We start from the raw sequence: 16,042 nt of genomic DNA, 5'->3' as shown, positions 1-16,042 counted from the left end.
AAGCGCATACAGCAGACATTACTAAATTGACTAAGAGCTTACCGCTATCCTTGAAAAGAAAAGTGTACTATCATTGCATTGTACCGGTACCAACATATCGGGCAGAAACTTAGAGGTTAAAAAAAAATCTTGAAAAGTTAAGGACCATGCAACAACCGATGGAACGAAAAAATTGTAAGTGTAACGTAAATACACAGAAAAACAGCGGTGGGGGATTAGAGAGCAAACAAGGTGCCGATATTAAGTTGACATTAAGAGGAAGAACTGGAGTAGGGCAGGCCATGTAATGCGTAATAACCAGTGGTCCATTAGAGTTCAAAAATGGGTGCCAACATACGGGAAGTGCAGTCGAGGAAGGCAAAGAATTAAGTGGTGTGACGAAATTAAAAAATTCCCAGGCACAGTATAGGGTCAGCTGGCGCAAGACAGGGGTAATTGGAGATTGTAAACATTCGTCCTGCACTAGTCTGATGATGATGACTCATAGCACGTGAAACGCGAGAAGTGCCACGTGATAACTAGAGGCCGGATCTTCAGGCATTAAAAAAGCGCTTTTTAAGCGCCAAAAATAGGCAGGCAAAGCAACGTTTTAGGCCTCCAGCGTCGTAAATATAGGCACAATAAATTTTTACATAAATGCAAATAATTTCGAACGAGGACGTGCGCGGCCTATATCTACGATACGAAAACAAGAAATGCTATTGTCTATGATGGCACAAAGGCGCCAACAGTTGAACATAGCCGTGAAATTGTCCCATAAAACTGCTGGACTAATGACAATCAATTGGCTTCATTCAATAAGCGCACTGCTCATATTCATGTTCAATGGTCACTGTACTCGAGCGTCGCATGTAGTGAAACAGGCATGAAAAAGAATAATTGAAAGCTGGGAATCCTGATTTAAAAAACCGATACTTTATGCCTGCCTGACGCAATTAAATTAAGACAAAACAAAAGCAGACAAATAACGAATGCAAGAGAGACTACGATTTATTAAGAAATTATCATGTTCTTACATGAGGACTGTTAGGTACAACTCTTCGCAATTTACTCATAAACAATGACATTATCCGAATTGTACAGGCCTGGGGCGCTATAACGTAAAGTGATTCCAAACTGTTTTGATTCCAATTTCTGCAATCAGCCTTCGCGATTGGTCAAAACATTTCGGGCCACTCCCAACTTCGCCTGTCTGTCACGCGACGTCACGAAAACGGCGATAGTTCCCCATCTGATATAACGTGTACACACTGATTATGCATAATTAAACCGCACAAAAGAAAATAATCATTCCTGATTCGACGCCTTTTCACCATTAACTCTCTGCTATTGGTTCAATGTTGTCTGGCTACGCCCACTTCGCCTGTCTCTCACGCGACGTCACAAAACCGCGAAAACTCGCCACGTCAAAGTGACGTGTACACGAAAAAAATGCATTAATATGCTGAACAAAACTGAAAATTTTACTGAATAGCCAGACACTGTCCCTTTCCGAAAGGAATAGAAGATCGCTCAGGCTCTCGCTACTCGCACCTGCCGGTGAGCATGTATTTATTTGCGCATGATAAACCTTTTTGCGTAGCAGTAAAACGTTATCAAGCCCTTTCTGCATGCATACGACATCGCTCTGGCAACTCTTCCTTGCTGAGGATCCGTTTTAGCGGCATTCTTATCCTTCCGTTGCACGCCGCCGCGATTTTCGACCAGCCACCGCGAGCTAAGTAAGGCGAAGCGGACCAATCGGAGAAGCCTGCACCACCCTCTTCATGCGGTCATCTATTTTCACTGTGCTGGCTCGTCCCCATCGAAACCCTCTCCACTAGAGCGTGCTCCTCGCCTCTTGTCAGCCAATTAGATAAGAAAAACCCCTGAGTGTAGACAATGTTATGAGTTTTGAAAGCGAACATAGGTGACCTCCTATAAACGAGGACAGTGTTTGATTGGGATGTTCAGGCAACGCTGCGGGTCACCGCCCGATGCTTGCGTCAGTGTTTACGTAAATTTGACGTCAGGAGTTTCGGAATAAAAACATTTTGGGAATCATTTTACGTTACAGCGCCCTAGACGTCCCAACACTGCCAAATACACTTTCGCCCACTTGAAGTGCACATGTTTGAAGAAATATGTTTGGAGAGCACGCGGAAACTAGTCTAAGAATCACTGTGAAGATTGTGGAAACAATAGCAAACTACCACCATCTCCTGATTTTTGGATTCAAAATTGTGCCTCTTGTCACTGAGAATGGTCTCGTACGCTGAGAAGGAACGCCTGACGGCGGTGAACACCTTAAAAAGTAAATTACAAACAAAACAAAAGCCGCATGCACATCACATTTTTCTTTCTTCTTTTGATCTTCGCTCTCTTTTCCCCTGACGGCTCTCCGCGGTTTCGCATTCGCGAACCGCTCGCCCAATGTCAGCGCGGCGGCGTATGCTGGCCGGCGCGTCCATTTCAATGCTGCTAGCAGTTGTTTTCCGGGAGTTGGTTGAGCTAAAGGACTAGGTTGGACCCCATAGAGTTCCGGACAGTCAATGTTGCCCGGTAACATGAATAACGGTCTCTAACTGCACTCGAAAGCGAAACTTGAGCCTAAATAGTGTTCATATAGCCGCCAATATTTGAAATAGGCACTTATAGGCATTTAGGCACAAACGCCAAAATAGGCATTTATAGGCACTATAAAAACACTATAAAAGCCCTTCTTAGCCTCGAATTCATGCTAATATGTCAAAGTGGGGTGATAGGAGCGCAAGGAACAAAAAAGGCATTTGCCCAAAATCCGGTCTATAGTAATAACACACCTGTGCACCGTGACATCAGTGGCCCCCGTGGTGATTTGAAAGAACTAACTCCACTCACTAACTCCAAGCCTTTATAAACAAAGGTGTCTCTCTACTATATAATACATTACTATTCTTTGGATTACTGTTTTTTTAGATCATACAGATTTTTTAATAAAAAAATCCACGCATCTCCACGAAGTGAATAATGACGAGTGGGCGAAGCACTGGGGATCGTTCTTACCGTAAATAACCCGTGACATCGCCCACTCGCGCATGTAAATGAGTGACAACGTGTGTGTACAGTATATACAACGTTTTATTTGTCATAACTCGTATGCTGTGTTCAGTTCTGGATTTCGTTTTCTCTTCATTATCACTGCTTTGTGGTGCGTGAAATGTAGAGCCAATGATTCTTCGATCGGATCTAGCCTGAAGTTGGCAAAGACAAGGTCTATGCACGTTCCCTTGGTGGTTGTTGGTTGTTTACAGTCATACGAAATGCATCGTAGAGCGTATCGAGACATCATATACTGCACAAGCCAGTCGCTGTCCTTGATGTCTACGTTGAACTCTCCGAAAAGTACGAAGGGGTTGTTGTTGTACTTTGTTTTGTATTCGCGCATGGCTAGATCGATGTACTTTTCTACGTTGCCTCGGGAGAGATTCGGGGCCAAGTACACTGTCATGACGACGGTGAAGTCAGACAGTTTTATTGCAGCGTGTTCGCCGTTGTGAGATTGGCTCGTTATTGTTAGGTCGAGAGCCACCGCGGTCTCTGGCGATTTCACGTTCATCCCAACACCACCCGCCGAACGCTCTGCTTCTGTGCAGACGACGGGGAAGAATCAATTGATGTGCGGTGTCGCGTTCCACGTTTCGGTAAAGCAAAGGACGTCTGCTTTCATTAGTATGGGATCTCGTTCGACGTCTTTTGCGTGGGCATTGAGGGAGCGCGCCGCGGAGAGAAGAGAAGCGGGAGTCGGGAAGTGTGCTAGGTGCTGGCGAGGAGGAGACCGCATGCGCCGCGCCGCCCTCCTCCGCCTTCCTGGTTACTATGGCTACGGTGAGGCCAACGTTGGCCGTGAGCACGGACAACGTGGACGGACGGACAAGCCTCGACCCTAAGGTGCTTCGCCCCTAAAAAGTAGTGAGAGCTAGTAGCGAAAGTGGCGTTTTTGCCGACGAGTTCTATAGGCGAGGCGGACATGCTACGCCGCTCATAACGTGAGCTTGAGAAGACTATTTAACACAAATTTATTAATTACCTTTTTATTAGTGCCTTGCGGGTGGTTGCATAAATGACAAATTTGGAGGCAGTGACATTTGTTATGCACACCCACCTTTTAAGAATCTAGAAAATCGCACCTTATTCGAGATATTCATAATCAAATTCCAAAACTCACTCGAGGCACTATCGAGACTGAGTGCATCCCGCTGCGCGTCACACGGCAACACCCCGTAAAGAAATGTGGGGTGAAGTTTGAATGGCGACATGCTTGCCAGGCAAAGCGTGCCGTGTCAGTAGCTGCCGTTACTGGCCGAGACGTTCGGTTTCAAACTTCCTCGCGCTTCCCGTCACAGGGTATGTCAGTCTGGTATGATAGCGGAGCGACTTCTGCGCTCGGTTTCGATATTGCCTAGATTTACCGCTGAAATCCCATTATCACTATTTCAAATTAGGTGCCACTTTCAAGATCTTTAAAATGGGGGTGCATTAAAATGTGACTGCCTTCAAATTTACCATTTAAACAACGGCCCGGCCCCTAAGCACTAATAAAAAGTTATTCAATAAAATTTTCTTAATTAGTCTTCTGAAACTCACGTTATTAGCAGCAAAGTATACCTGCCTCGCCTAGGAACTCGTCTGCAAGAATGCCACGTTCGCTCAGCTTACAGTTTTTTTTTATTAAAAAAAGTTATTGTATTGTCTAAAAAAGAAAACACCCTGTACATTGAATTTGTATAGTTTGTATTATACTGAATATCTTATTTCCTAAATGGGTGTATACATAAACATAACACGCGCTTTATTACCTGGCGTTTCAACACAAATTTCTGCATGGGCCCATTTTCTCTCCTGGTATGCCACAGGCCCAGATGATCATTGTGCAACTTCCCGACTTATGATTAAATAAAATCCTTTTCTTCTTCGGCAGGACTTGCCTCGTGTTCACAGCAAGGCAACCACGCTGATAGAATGGAATCCTATATTCCATGGTTGTACAAACAAAAGTGAGCTGGTGACTTGCGCCGAAGCGCTTTAATTAGAGCCACCTTATCTATGAGGGCAAGGGTGACAAGGGAGGGTGCGAGACTAAGAGCGCGGCTATCGCCGTGCTATAGGGCATGCTATGCAACCATGCACATAAATTGCACGTGCAAGTTTTCCCAAACTTCAAGAAATTACTCAAACGTCTACATGAATGACATATAACTGAAAGCGCGTGCGTCGCGATAGAGGTCGCGATGAACGCTTTGAACTGCGAGGTGTTTTCGTAACTTGGAGGAGCGCTGCTTCTGCTTAGCACTTCATAAAGGCCTTAATCAAGTCCTGTAGAATTTACTCCGTTCGCGCATTCCTTTTATTGAAGTGCATTTTTTTGTTCGAAGAATTATATTTTTGTTGTATGAATGAGTGTTCTCGCATTTCCTTCTCTTTCAAAAAAAAATTACTTGGGTATTTTTTAACCTTTTCATGTTTTATAAAAATTATGTCATGTTCCACCCTAATTATCAGGAGTATATAGCACGTCATACATTCGGTCAGACTAACATCTCCAGTTCATGTTAAGTTCTTTCTCCCTCTCTCTCACCTTCTCTCCATGCTCTGAGCTGTCTTTCTTTATCTCCACACTCATCGGCATTGAGTGTTTCGCGTGTTTGGTGCGAGACCGTGGTATTTTCATTGTTGCAGAACCACTACGGCGTTTACTCTTCGTGTCTGCGTGACCTGCAAGGGAACTATTTTCTAGGTGCATCACGCTTTTGAACGCAGCTTTGCCTGCATTCCTGACTTGTCACTGCAGGTTCATAGGGAAAAAGAAGAAAACGAAATGTATTTTAAGGTAACTATAGGCGAAAATAGCCATCATTCTCCCCCACACATTGCGCGTCAAAAAAAAAAAAAAACAGAGAGAAAATCTGGTTTTACCAATTACTTCAACTCCTGTTGGTGCCGGTTGGAGAGCGTCCCCCCCCCCCCCCCCCCTTTTTTGTTCATTTTACGACTGAATAGAAACTCCCCAATAAACTCACAGCAAGCCATAATGAGGCGCCGTCTACAGACAAGTATGCAGGAAAGCTGCGGCTTAGCAAAACGCGTTTTCTTGGGTGATATGGTTCATAATGAAGAAGGCAAAATCTCGGCGCCTATCATGTGCACTGCGTCTTTGTCCGTGTCTTTACTGCGCCATGATTTTAGAGCGCAGCTCTTAGGAGCCCGTTCCTGCGGCGAGCGTCTGCGACCCTCGTAACCGAGCGAACGAGCGCGGCGAAGGATGAAAGACGGCGATAGCGAAGAGAGCACGAGGAGGAAAGCGGAGGAGGAGGGTATGGCGGAAGCGTGAGAAAAAAGCGTAGTGCCGCGCAAAACGGGCTCTGTGGCGACGATGGCTGTACGAGATGGCGCTAGAGCAGCGCGCGTTGTCTGTTCACCGATGACGCCAACGATACCATATATGGAAGCAAAGCGCTGCATTAGCGGCGGTCTGTATGCGGTGGCTGCTGTGAATCGCACCCACGCGTCACCCACGCGCTGCCTCTCGCGATCTCCCGATTAGCGAGGCAGTCGCGCCACACTTCCCTCCGTTTGCGACGTGCCGCTCGACACAAATTATTCACGCCAGCCAATATATCGAGATATGCAAACACGTATAGAGCTGCGCTCAAAATTCGCATTAAGAAGTAGCGTAATCGTCGTCGAAATTATTATTTTTCGTTCTTTAGCGCAGGAGAGGCCCCTCCCGAAGTGGCGTGATCCGCGTGCTTTGCGCTGCTCCACGCTTTGCGAAATGGCTCACTTACAGATGCCACCACCACGAAGAGGCGGCGCACCAGGCCTGTTTTGACAATAAAACGCACTTACGCTATAGAGCAGATCGTATAAGAGCAGGTGCCAGCCATTGGCGATGACGTTACACGTTATTAGCAAAGGCGGCCGGCCAGTGGAGCTCTTACGATTACGTATATTAGAAGTGGGCGATTATAAACTTTTTCGAATACGAATAGAATTACGAATAGCAAATATCCAATATCAAATCGAACATAGAATAGCCAAACGCAGACGTATTTATTTACAGAAAATAAGCAAAGAAAAGCAAAGCAAAGAAAAAATTCTATCAGAGGCGAGGATCAGTTTTAAACACAAAATCACTAATTGCCATAAAAGAACCTGCACCAATAACCTATCAACAACATTAGCGCCTATCTGCAGACAAGGTTTCCAAGAATGAATGGCTGCTGTATGACTAGCTTTCCAAAAACGCAAAGCAAATGGTAGAAAAAAAAAAGAAAAAGGTCAGAAGTTCTGGGGAAAACAAAGAAGCTGCTGACGGACTTGTGTGCCGTAGACAATTGTAAAAGGGCCCGTTGCGAGGAAAACATCACTCCTTCTAGCGTAAAAGTTAAAACTGCAACATGACTAGACTTCCAAAAGCGTTAAAGGAGAAACTACAAGCAATATTTACAGGTTGTCATGTAGGCTTCCGCCGCGAAACCGGAAGCAAAGCTTGCGTTACCTCTTTTGTTTCTGCATTGCTTGGAAAATTTTGGCTGTTGTTTCACTTCTGGTAAATTGCGATGCATTGTTTAGCAGGTGGAGAAAAGTAACCAGACTTTAACAGTCGGTTGTTGCGAAAGGTTTCGTTAGTTTCGAGCATTCAAAAATACCCAATAGTTTATTTCCTAATACAAATAGTAAATGTGTAATCTTTGAATTGTATTTGGCACGCAAAATCCAAAGAGTTTAATTAATTAATTTCATCATTGGTGAACAGTAAAGCTTTCAAAAACATTACAAGGCTGTCTCACTGGTTTCCTGGCGCTTCTGGGCAAATCACCCTGTTGAGGGTGCGTGCAAGTGCTTGGGATCATCATCAGAGGCGTACCACCTATTTCTCGAGTGGGGGGGGGGGGGGGGGGGGGGCAAACCGCAGATCCAACTCTGTCTCTCTCTCTCTCCATATATATATATATATACATATATTGTAACGGAATGAGAGACACAGAGACAGCACCCGTTCCTGGGCCAGCTGTTCTATTATCTGCCTCGTCGTCTTCTCTTTCTCTGAGCGCGCCCGCAGTCCGAGCGCCCGAGCCTAGGTGCGTCTTTTTCTTCATTACACTCGGCCACGCTGCTGAAGACAGCTCTGGTGGTTGTGAGGGCGCGCTGATGCTGCAAAATCGCTGCATAGTCATCGTCGGAAGTAGTCGTCGTTGAGACCGTCCAGCGCGCAACCAGCTCCTCGGGGGTCGGCACTGACTGTTGTGCTCTGGTCGCACGTCTCGTCGACGACCATCCTGTCGCAGTGGGCCCGTAGGGCTGGTGATCCTGCACGATGGGCAGCCGCTCTGCTCAGCCGTGGCGTGCCCCCTCGTAACGCTGCCGCAAACTTATCGACGCCCGCCATTGCGCTCGAATCAGCCGCGACCAAAGAAAAACCGCGACTAATGCGCGACTGGTCTTTCGGGCGTCTCGTCCGCGGTCCCGCGCGTCTTGTGCGTCTATCGAGTGCGGGCAGGTCTTTGATGATAATGCCCCCAACTCGGCCAACGGCTGCGTAGACATGCAGAGATGTGGCTCCGACGAGTCAGGAAGCATCTCCCTGCCATGATCCGTGGACTGGTCGGGCTCTCGGAGTGGTAGCGTCGGCGCCTCCATGCGCCCCTGCGTTGAAGTGGCTGAGAGCCGTTGCACTGAATGCTTTGGACCAAAAGTGGTCTTGGTCTCTGAAAGCGATGGTACGGTGTCGAAAGCCGCCGCAGAGTCGAGGAGCCGTGGTGGTACAAATGGCTCTCGCTCTGGGTCTACAGTGGGGCAGGTGGCGGAGCAATCTGCCAAAACCTTCCCGGGTGCAGCTACAGTGGCAAGATGCTGCGGATTCTGAGCTATGCACGGTTTTCGTCGCAGCAGCTCAGCCGGCGTAGACGGCCGCGTGAAAGTAGCAGCGGTGACTTGCTGCGTGTTCAGAGGTTGTGGTGGAGCTAATGATGCTGGTTTGGGATCTGCCACTCGGTGGTGACTCGAAGCGGGAGTGGTAGTCGCCTTGCGCTTCCCACCGTCTGCGATGGGGCCCGCGACGACACTCGGGGAGCCGGCTTCTGTGGCGGGGCAGCCTCCGGGCGTCCCTGGCGAGGCGTTACTGGGCACGACTGGTGCGTCAAAGTGGTGCTCCTGAGGAGATCCGGCCGTAGAGCACTGCTGGTCGGGCTCGACGCAGGCATACGTGAGCGGGCTGAAAGCAGCGATCAGAGCTGCACTCCATTCAGGCCACGACCCAAGTTTAGTGCCTGCGTAATTGTCCCATGCCTTGGCTGCACCGCAGAGTCGTTTCACGGCAACCAGCCATCTTGTGTGGTCTGGCCAGGCATGACGATCACCCAGGGCATTGATGTTTCGAACCCAAAGGATGACGTCGTCTTGAAAGCCGCAAAACGTCGGTATGTCCACGAACGCCGGCTGCAGGGAAGCGTGGACGGCGTTCCCAGGCAGGACGCAACCGCTGACGGATGCGAAGGCGGTCGTCATACTCTGGAGCTGTTGTGTCAGCTCGGCGATGGCGTGGACAAGGGCATCGGTATATCCCTGTCGGAGAGCCGCCGAGGAGGCTTCGACGCCATCCCCGGACGGTGCAGTGGGTACTTGCGACGGTGGGAGGGTGGCGGTTTCCATACCGAAGTAAGCGTGGACGGCGTTCCTGGGAAAGAGGGACCCGGCACGCCGAGGAACCGTGCGAGGAACACTGAAGGTGGAAACGGCTTAAGGCAGGTTCGTTGTAGACTGCACCATTGTAACGGAATGAGAGACACAGAGACAGCTTGCTTGCTTGATCCTCAATCGTGGCGCTTACCCACTACGGGGGATTGGCCAAGAAGCCGGCGGTTAAAGGTTAAACGGAAGGGGGAGATGGTGAAAAAAAAAACTAGACGGAAAACTAAATCAGGGTGAAGTATAGTGTTTATGATAATTTGGAAAGAGATTTACAGGGCAGAGACAGAATTAAAATCATTGTAATTGTATAAAAACAGCACAAAATTTTGGTGGTATTAGAATAATTTCGAAACACCAATTAGCGATTTAATGAGTTATCCAATTATTTATTTCGAGAATTAACTGGGTAGTCTTTTTGTGTCACAGATATAGTCACAGAGGGCCACGCAGATGTTCCTGTGGCTAAAGCCCATTGAAGAAGCCCCGAAGGAGAGGATATTTTCAGTAGTTAGTGAAATACCCAATTTACGGAATGAAAATTCGAATTTCTTCCTCTCATTACTAAAGCGATGACAAAATAATAGAAAGTGGTCAATGTTTTCGGGTTCCTGGCAGGTAGGACACAGAGGGGACGGTGCCAGACCGGACCTGTGTAGGTAAAAATTTAATGGTGGGATTCGGCAGCGTAATTTTGTTATGGAGATCTCTAATTTACGTGTGGGGCACCATTTATTGTCCCACGAAAAGGACAAATGATTAAATTCCGACATTTGGATTTTCAGTTTTGTAGAATCTTGTAATAGGGAAAATTTTCTAAACCGAGCCGCAGTGACATAAGCCGAACTAGGCATGACAGACATAACTGGTCCATCAAGAGATATCCGCGCAAGTGTGTCAGCCATTTCATTTAAGAATATACCACGATGGCCTGGAACCCATACCAATCGTACCAGACTTAAGTTAGGAGGGGTTAACAATTTAAATGTATTGGTTACAGTAGTGTCTGCAGATGAAGTGAGCGATGTACATACTGACAGTGAATCAGTCACTATAACCACTGTTGAGTAATTTGAAGGAAGTTTCCGCAGAGCTAAGATAATCGCTGCTAGTTCAGCCAAAATATGGGTGTGAAATCCGGAAGGCGTACTGCATAAGACCAGGATAGTGATTCGGAGAAAATACCCACACCCGCTTTCTCTTCATTCATTGACGCGTCAGTCGCGATCACGTGATCTATGAGTGAGTGAGTGAAATAACTTTTATTACAGGTCCGGCGAGGACACGTGATCTATTCTTAGTTGCGTTAAATGATCTTGTAACATGCCGTTTAAGTATGTAGTGGGCAGCACCCGTTCCTGGGCCAGCTGTTATATTATCTGCCTCGTCGTCTTCTCTTTCTCTGAGCGCGCCCGCAGTCCGAGCGCCCGAGACTAGGTGCGTCTTTTTCTTCATTACAATATATATATATATATATATATATATATATATATATATATATATATATATATATATATATAATTACTATTATATTAAGTGAAAAAGCCTGGAAATACATCTGTCAGGTATTTTTATTCGTGACCATAGACAAATTTCTCAATAACACATGGTGAACCATCGAGGCCCGAAAAATTATTTGAATTTGCATTACTTGTCGCTATAAAATCTATATGTGATGCAGGGACAAATGGCATTGAGTGCCCAGAGGTCCCTGATCCAACCAAGTAGCAGCAGTGTAGCTCAAAAAATATGCACATTTCTTGCAGTCAATTTTACTGATTAAACCAAAAATTTTAGTTGTTGCTTAAGTCTACAGCGTAAATGTATCGCTAGTTAAGGTATAATAGTACTGTCGAGGTTATACAGAACGAAGTACAATCAACATAAATTACTCTCAATACTAAAAAGAAAAAGACGGCTGAGGAGTGCGAACTTGGTGAATTACAACCTGATTTTTAGTGAAGCTGATTTTTTTTTTCGAACAGTTGCAGTAAATATTTCAGTTTCCTGTAGTTACATCGCATACTTTGAAATGTTACCCATATATTAGTGTTCCGTTTTAAACCTTGTCCCCGTTTAATGCTTTGAAGCACTTCTTGCTGGAAATAAAAAAAAACAGTAATTCATCAATACACATCTTACTTCGTCAGAAAATTTCATTATCCCCAGATATAAACAATATGCCTTGTTTAGCTCGCCGAGGACACCAGAGAAGCAACCTATACGCATCCCGTATGGTGCACGGGAACAAATGGGAAAACACGGGTTTAGTAATTATCTGCAACCCTTGCATTTAAGCAGGAAACTGAGATTTTCGCAACGCATTGCACTTAAAATTCTCCCTATTTTCATGGAAATTGAAGTCCATATCTCATGCAATTGCTTTAGGATTCGGGGAAAGCGGCGGTATGGCACCCTGGAACACTTCAATATAACTTTCTACAAAGGCTTGCAATGAACCTACACAGCAAAAACATTTATCGCTAGTCACTCAGGATATTGTTTCGTACTTAGAATAAATATTCGAAGGCATAGCGGTGGCCACGCTCCGGTCAGTGACAGACGACCACGTCACTGCTTTTGCAGCCGACGCGTCTACGGATCCTCCTGATTACCCGCACGATGCCTTGAACCTCGACGGCCCATTACGACCCATGGTCGCTCCGGACCTCGCCCCTGGCCAAGCAGCCGCCCTATATCGCCTTTTGCTTTCCTACCGCGACATATTTGACACTGACAATCGCCCACTTGGTCAGACGTCCCTTGTTAAGCATCGGATAAACACTGGTGATGCTGCTCCCATTCATCGCCGACCGTATCGCGTGTCCACGGCAGAGCGGCAAGTTATTCAGCAGGAAGTCAACAAGATGCTCGTCAAAGGCATTGTTGAGCCCTCGTCGAGCCCTTGGGCGTCGCCGGTCGTGCTCGTCAAAAAGAAAGATGGCACGTGGCGTTTCTGCGTTGATTACCGCCACCTAAACCGAATCACCTAAAAAGGACGTTTACCCGTTACCACGAATTGACGACGCTCTTGATTGTCTTCACGGTGCCAAATACTTTTCGTCCATTGACCTTCGATCTGGTTATTGGCAGATTTCCGTCGATGAGCAAGACCAAGACCGCTTTCGTCACTCCAGATGGCCTCTACCAATTTAAGGTTATGCCGTTTGGTTTATGCAATGCCCCTCGCCACGTTCGAACGGATGATGGACTCTCTGCTTCAAGGTTTCAAATGGTCAACTTGCCTTTGTTACCTCGACGACGTCGAGGTAACATGGTGTCGAGCTAACACGGTGTTAGCCGCGAGGCACGGCTAACACCGTGCCTCGCGTAGTTTACTGAGGATACCGGGATCAACAACTAAATTCCCTGTATAAAGCATAAAAACTGGGGGAAAGCGAGTATTCAGTAGCGGTTTTTCGAGTACGCAAGCAACCACCACAGTTCAATTTTTCGGAACACGTCACAATAAGGTGGTCTTCAATTCTTCCAAGTATAAAATATCTCCTGTTCTTGCTGCTGCCGGGAAACAAGTAGTAGGGTAGCCCTTATTCATAAACGGCCTGAAAATAGAGCACTGCACAGGCCGATTTTTTTCAGCCCGGGCCCGGCCCGGGCCCGTTTTTACGTTGAGCTGCCCGCCCGAGCCCGATCAAAACTTTTATGGCGAGACCCGGGCCCGGCCCGGGCCCGGAAATAATCTACCTTACCCGCCCGGATCGGCCCGCCACCCCTCTACCTTAGCCCGAGCCCGGCCCGAGCCCGGCTCGAAATCGGCCCGAACCCGGCCCGAGACCAAAAAATATGTTTTTCAGAGTTGAGACGCCCGAGAATAACTCGCTGCACGTTACATGGACACCACCAGAAAGCCCGAGCCCGACCCGGGCCCGCGCCAAAAAACCCGAGCCCGGCCCGGGCCTGGGTCAAAAAGCACACGTCGTGTCCGAGCCCGAGAAAAAACTGCTCTACCTGGCCCGGCCCTGGCTTTCGGGTAAGCCCTAGCCCGTGCAGTGCTCTACCTGAAAATGAAATCGATAAAAGCAGAAGTGACAGAGGCCTTTAGAAAAAAAATACAGTTAAGTGTTCTATTGGCACTGAAATGGCTCTGCACGTTCGACCGAGGTCACTTTCACGAACATATCACCTCGCAGACCCTCATGTAATGTCCCGTTCTGGGACCTTTGAGGTATCATGAATATGAACTTGCATATAAAACCCTAATCCGTTCTAAACTATAATATGCCAGTGCTATCTATGACAGCCACCAGGTTAATATGAGTAATTCCCTTGAATCGGTTCAGAACCGTGCTGCCAGGTTCATTCTTTCGGACTACTCCTATAATACAAGTGTCTCAGCCTTAAAATCCTGGTTGTGTCTTCCCTCGCTCACCTCCCGCCACAAAAGTGCTCACCTTTTTTTATTTTTTAGGTTATTTCATTCGCTGCCCACGGGTAACCAAATCATCATTCCAGCGCATCGTTTCTCCCCGCCATACGCATCCCAATGCTGTGCATCCACCACGCGCCCATTGCACCACGTATCAGCGTTCTTTTTTTCTGCACACATCCCGAGAATGGAATACCCTTCCTTCTGTCATCGCCCTCATCACCGACATTTCCCGTTTCAAAACTGATATTGAAGACCATCTTTCAAGTCACGCCACCTAACATGTCCCGCCATTTTTCTACATGCCCACCCCTCATGTAATGTCCCGTTCTGGGACCTTTGAGGTATCATGAATAAATGAATGAATAAATAAGGAAATATACGATAAGTCGTGATTACACAAAGAAATTCGGCAGTTAGACCTTTAAGTGGTTTGATTAGACTTTTGATGGTGATAACGTATACATATATATATATATATATATATATATATATATATATATATATATATATATATGTTTATACTGCAACGCTACGCAGACTATCTCTGGACGGAGATTCAATAGTTCCAGCAAGTTTAAATATAACAAGCCGATTGTTTTTTTTTTCAAGTATGGTTAGGCGGTAATTTGTTACGGCGGGAATTGTCCAGCGCCAGGACTTCTGCGCAATGCAAGCATGTATGGCGAATCTCGCGCGTCGCCCGCTACAGCGCGTCACGAGGAGGCACAATACTCGCTGCCCAAACCGGGGATACGTAGTACAGAAAAGCATTACTAACGTGGTGACTCTATTTAGAAATAAAATTTAGCTTCAGCTGTTGTTTTGTTGGACTTTCCAGTGTTTAGCCGAAAGTGCCCGCTTTCGAAAGTGGGGGGGGCGGGGCCAATGGCACACTTTGCCCCCCCCCCCCCCCCCCCCCCGGTGGATACGCCTATGATCATCATTATCATCACCACCGTCATATGGTCATCATCATCCTGTCTATCAAAGGACAGAAATGCGTATCTTACTATTCGACCCTGTAGTGGCGATTAAGATGATTGATGTGCGGCACTTCCGAGGGTATACGAGTACCGCTTATAGTTGCAGAAATATAACTAATTCTCTGACGGCTTTTGTACTTGTTACCTGCGGACATGTGGACGCAGTCTCGGATTTTGCACGTGAATATAGCTCCAAACATCATCGGCCGAAACCCGGTTAGCCCTTCCCACGCTCAACACGTGACCAAGATGGCGTTCTAAGCGCGCGCCGACGAGAAGCGTCCACTAACGAAGCAATATGCTACAAGATCATTTAACGTGATTGGGAATAGATCATTTGATCGCGACTGATGCGTCAATGAATGAAGAGAAAGCGGGTGCGGGTATTTTCTCCGAGTCACTATCCTGGTCATATGCGTTACGCTTTCCCGATTTCACACCCATATTTCTGGCTGAACTATCAGCCGTTCTCTTAGATCTTCGAAAACTTCCATCAAATTTGTCAGCAGTGGTTATAGTGACTGATTGACGGTCAGTATATGCACATCACTTATTTCATCTTCAGACACTACAGTAGCCAATCCATTTAAATTATTAAACCCTCCAAACTGAAGTCTGGTACGATTAGTGTGGGTTCCAGGGCATCGTGGTATATACTTAAATGAAATGGCTGACACATTTGCGCGGATATCTCTTGATGGACCAGCTATGTCCGTTATGCCTTGTTCGTCTTATATCACTGCGGCGAGGTTTAGAAAGCTTTCTCTTTTCCAAGATTCTACAAAACTGAAAATCCAAACTTCGGATTTAATCATTTGTCCTTTTCGTGGGACAATAAACGTAAATTAGAAATCTCCATAACAAAATTACGCTGCCGCATCCCACCATTAAACTTTTACTTATACAGGTCCGGTCTGGCACCGTCCCCTCTGTGTCCTACCTGCCACGAAACCGACAACAT

At 46.7% G+C, this 16,042-nt stretch overlaps 1 protein-coding gene across 1 annotated transcript in view; it reads right to left on the bottom strand.

The window, feature by feature from the left end:
- Positions 1-15,236, bottom strand: part of LOC119440427 (nascent polypeptide-associated complex subunit alpha, muscle-specific form) — a 37,532-nt gene extending 22,296 nt beyond the window's left edge. The window contains exons 1-2 of the mRNA XM_037705340.1: positions 15,227-15,236; positions 8,555-9,290 (exon numbers count right to left, since the gene is read on the bottom strand). Coding sequence (XP_037561268.1) covers positions 8,555-9,290; positions 15,227-15,236 — 746 coding nt within the window. The remainder of the gene's footprint in view (positions 1-8,554; positions 9,291-15,226) is intronic.
- Positions 15,237-16,042: the final 806 nt, after the last annotated feature.

Source organism: Dermacentor silvarum, chromosome 1 (genome assembly GCF_013339745.2).
Source record: "Dermacentor silvarum isolate Dsil-2018 chromosome 1, BIME_Dsil_1.4, whole genome shotgun sequence".
In the NCBI taxonomy this organism is placed as follows: Eukaryota; Metazoa; Arthropoda; class Arachnida; order Ixodida; family Ixodidae; genus Dermacentor; species Dermacentor silvarum.
Note: the sequence above shows the minus strand (reverse complement) of the source record. Positions and strands in the feature narration are given on the sequence as shown.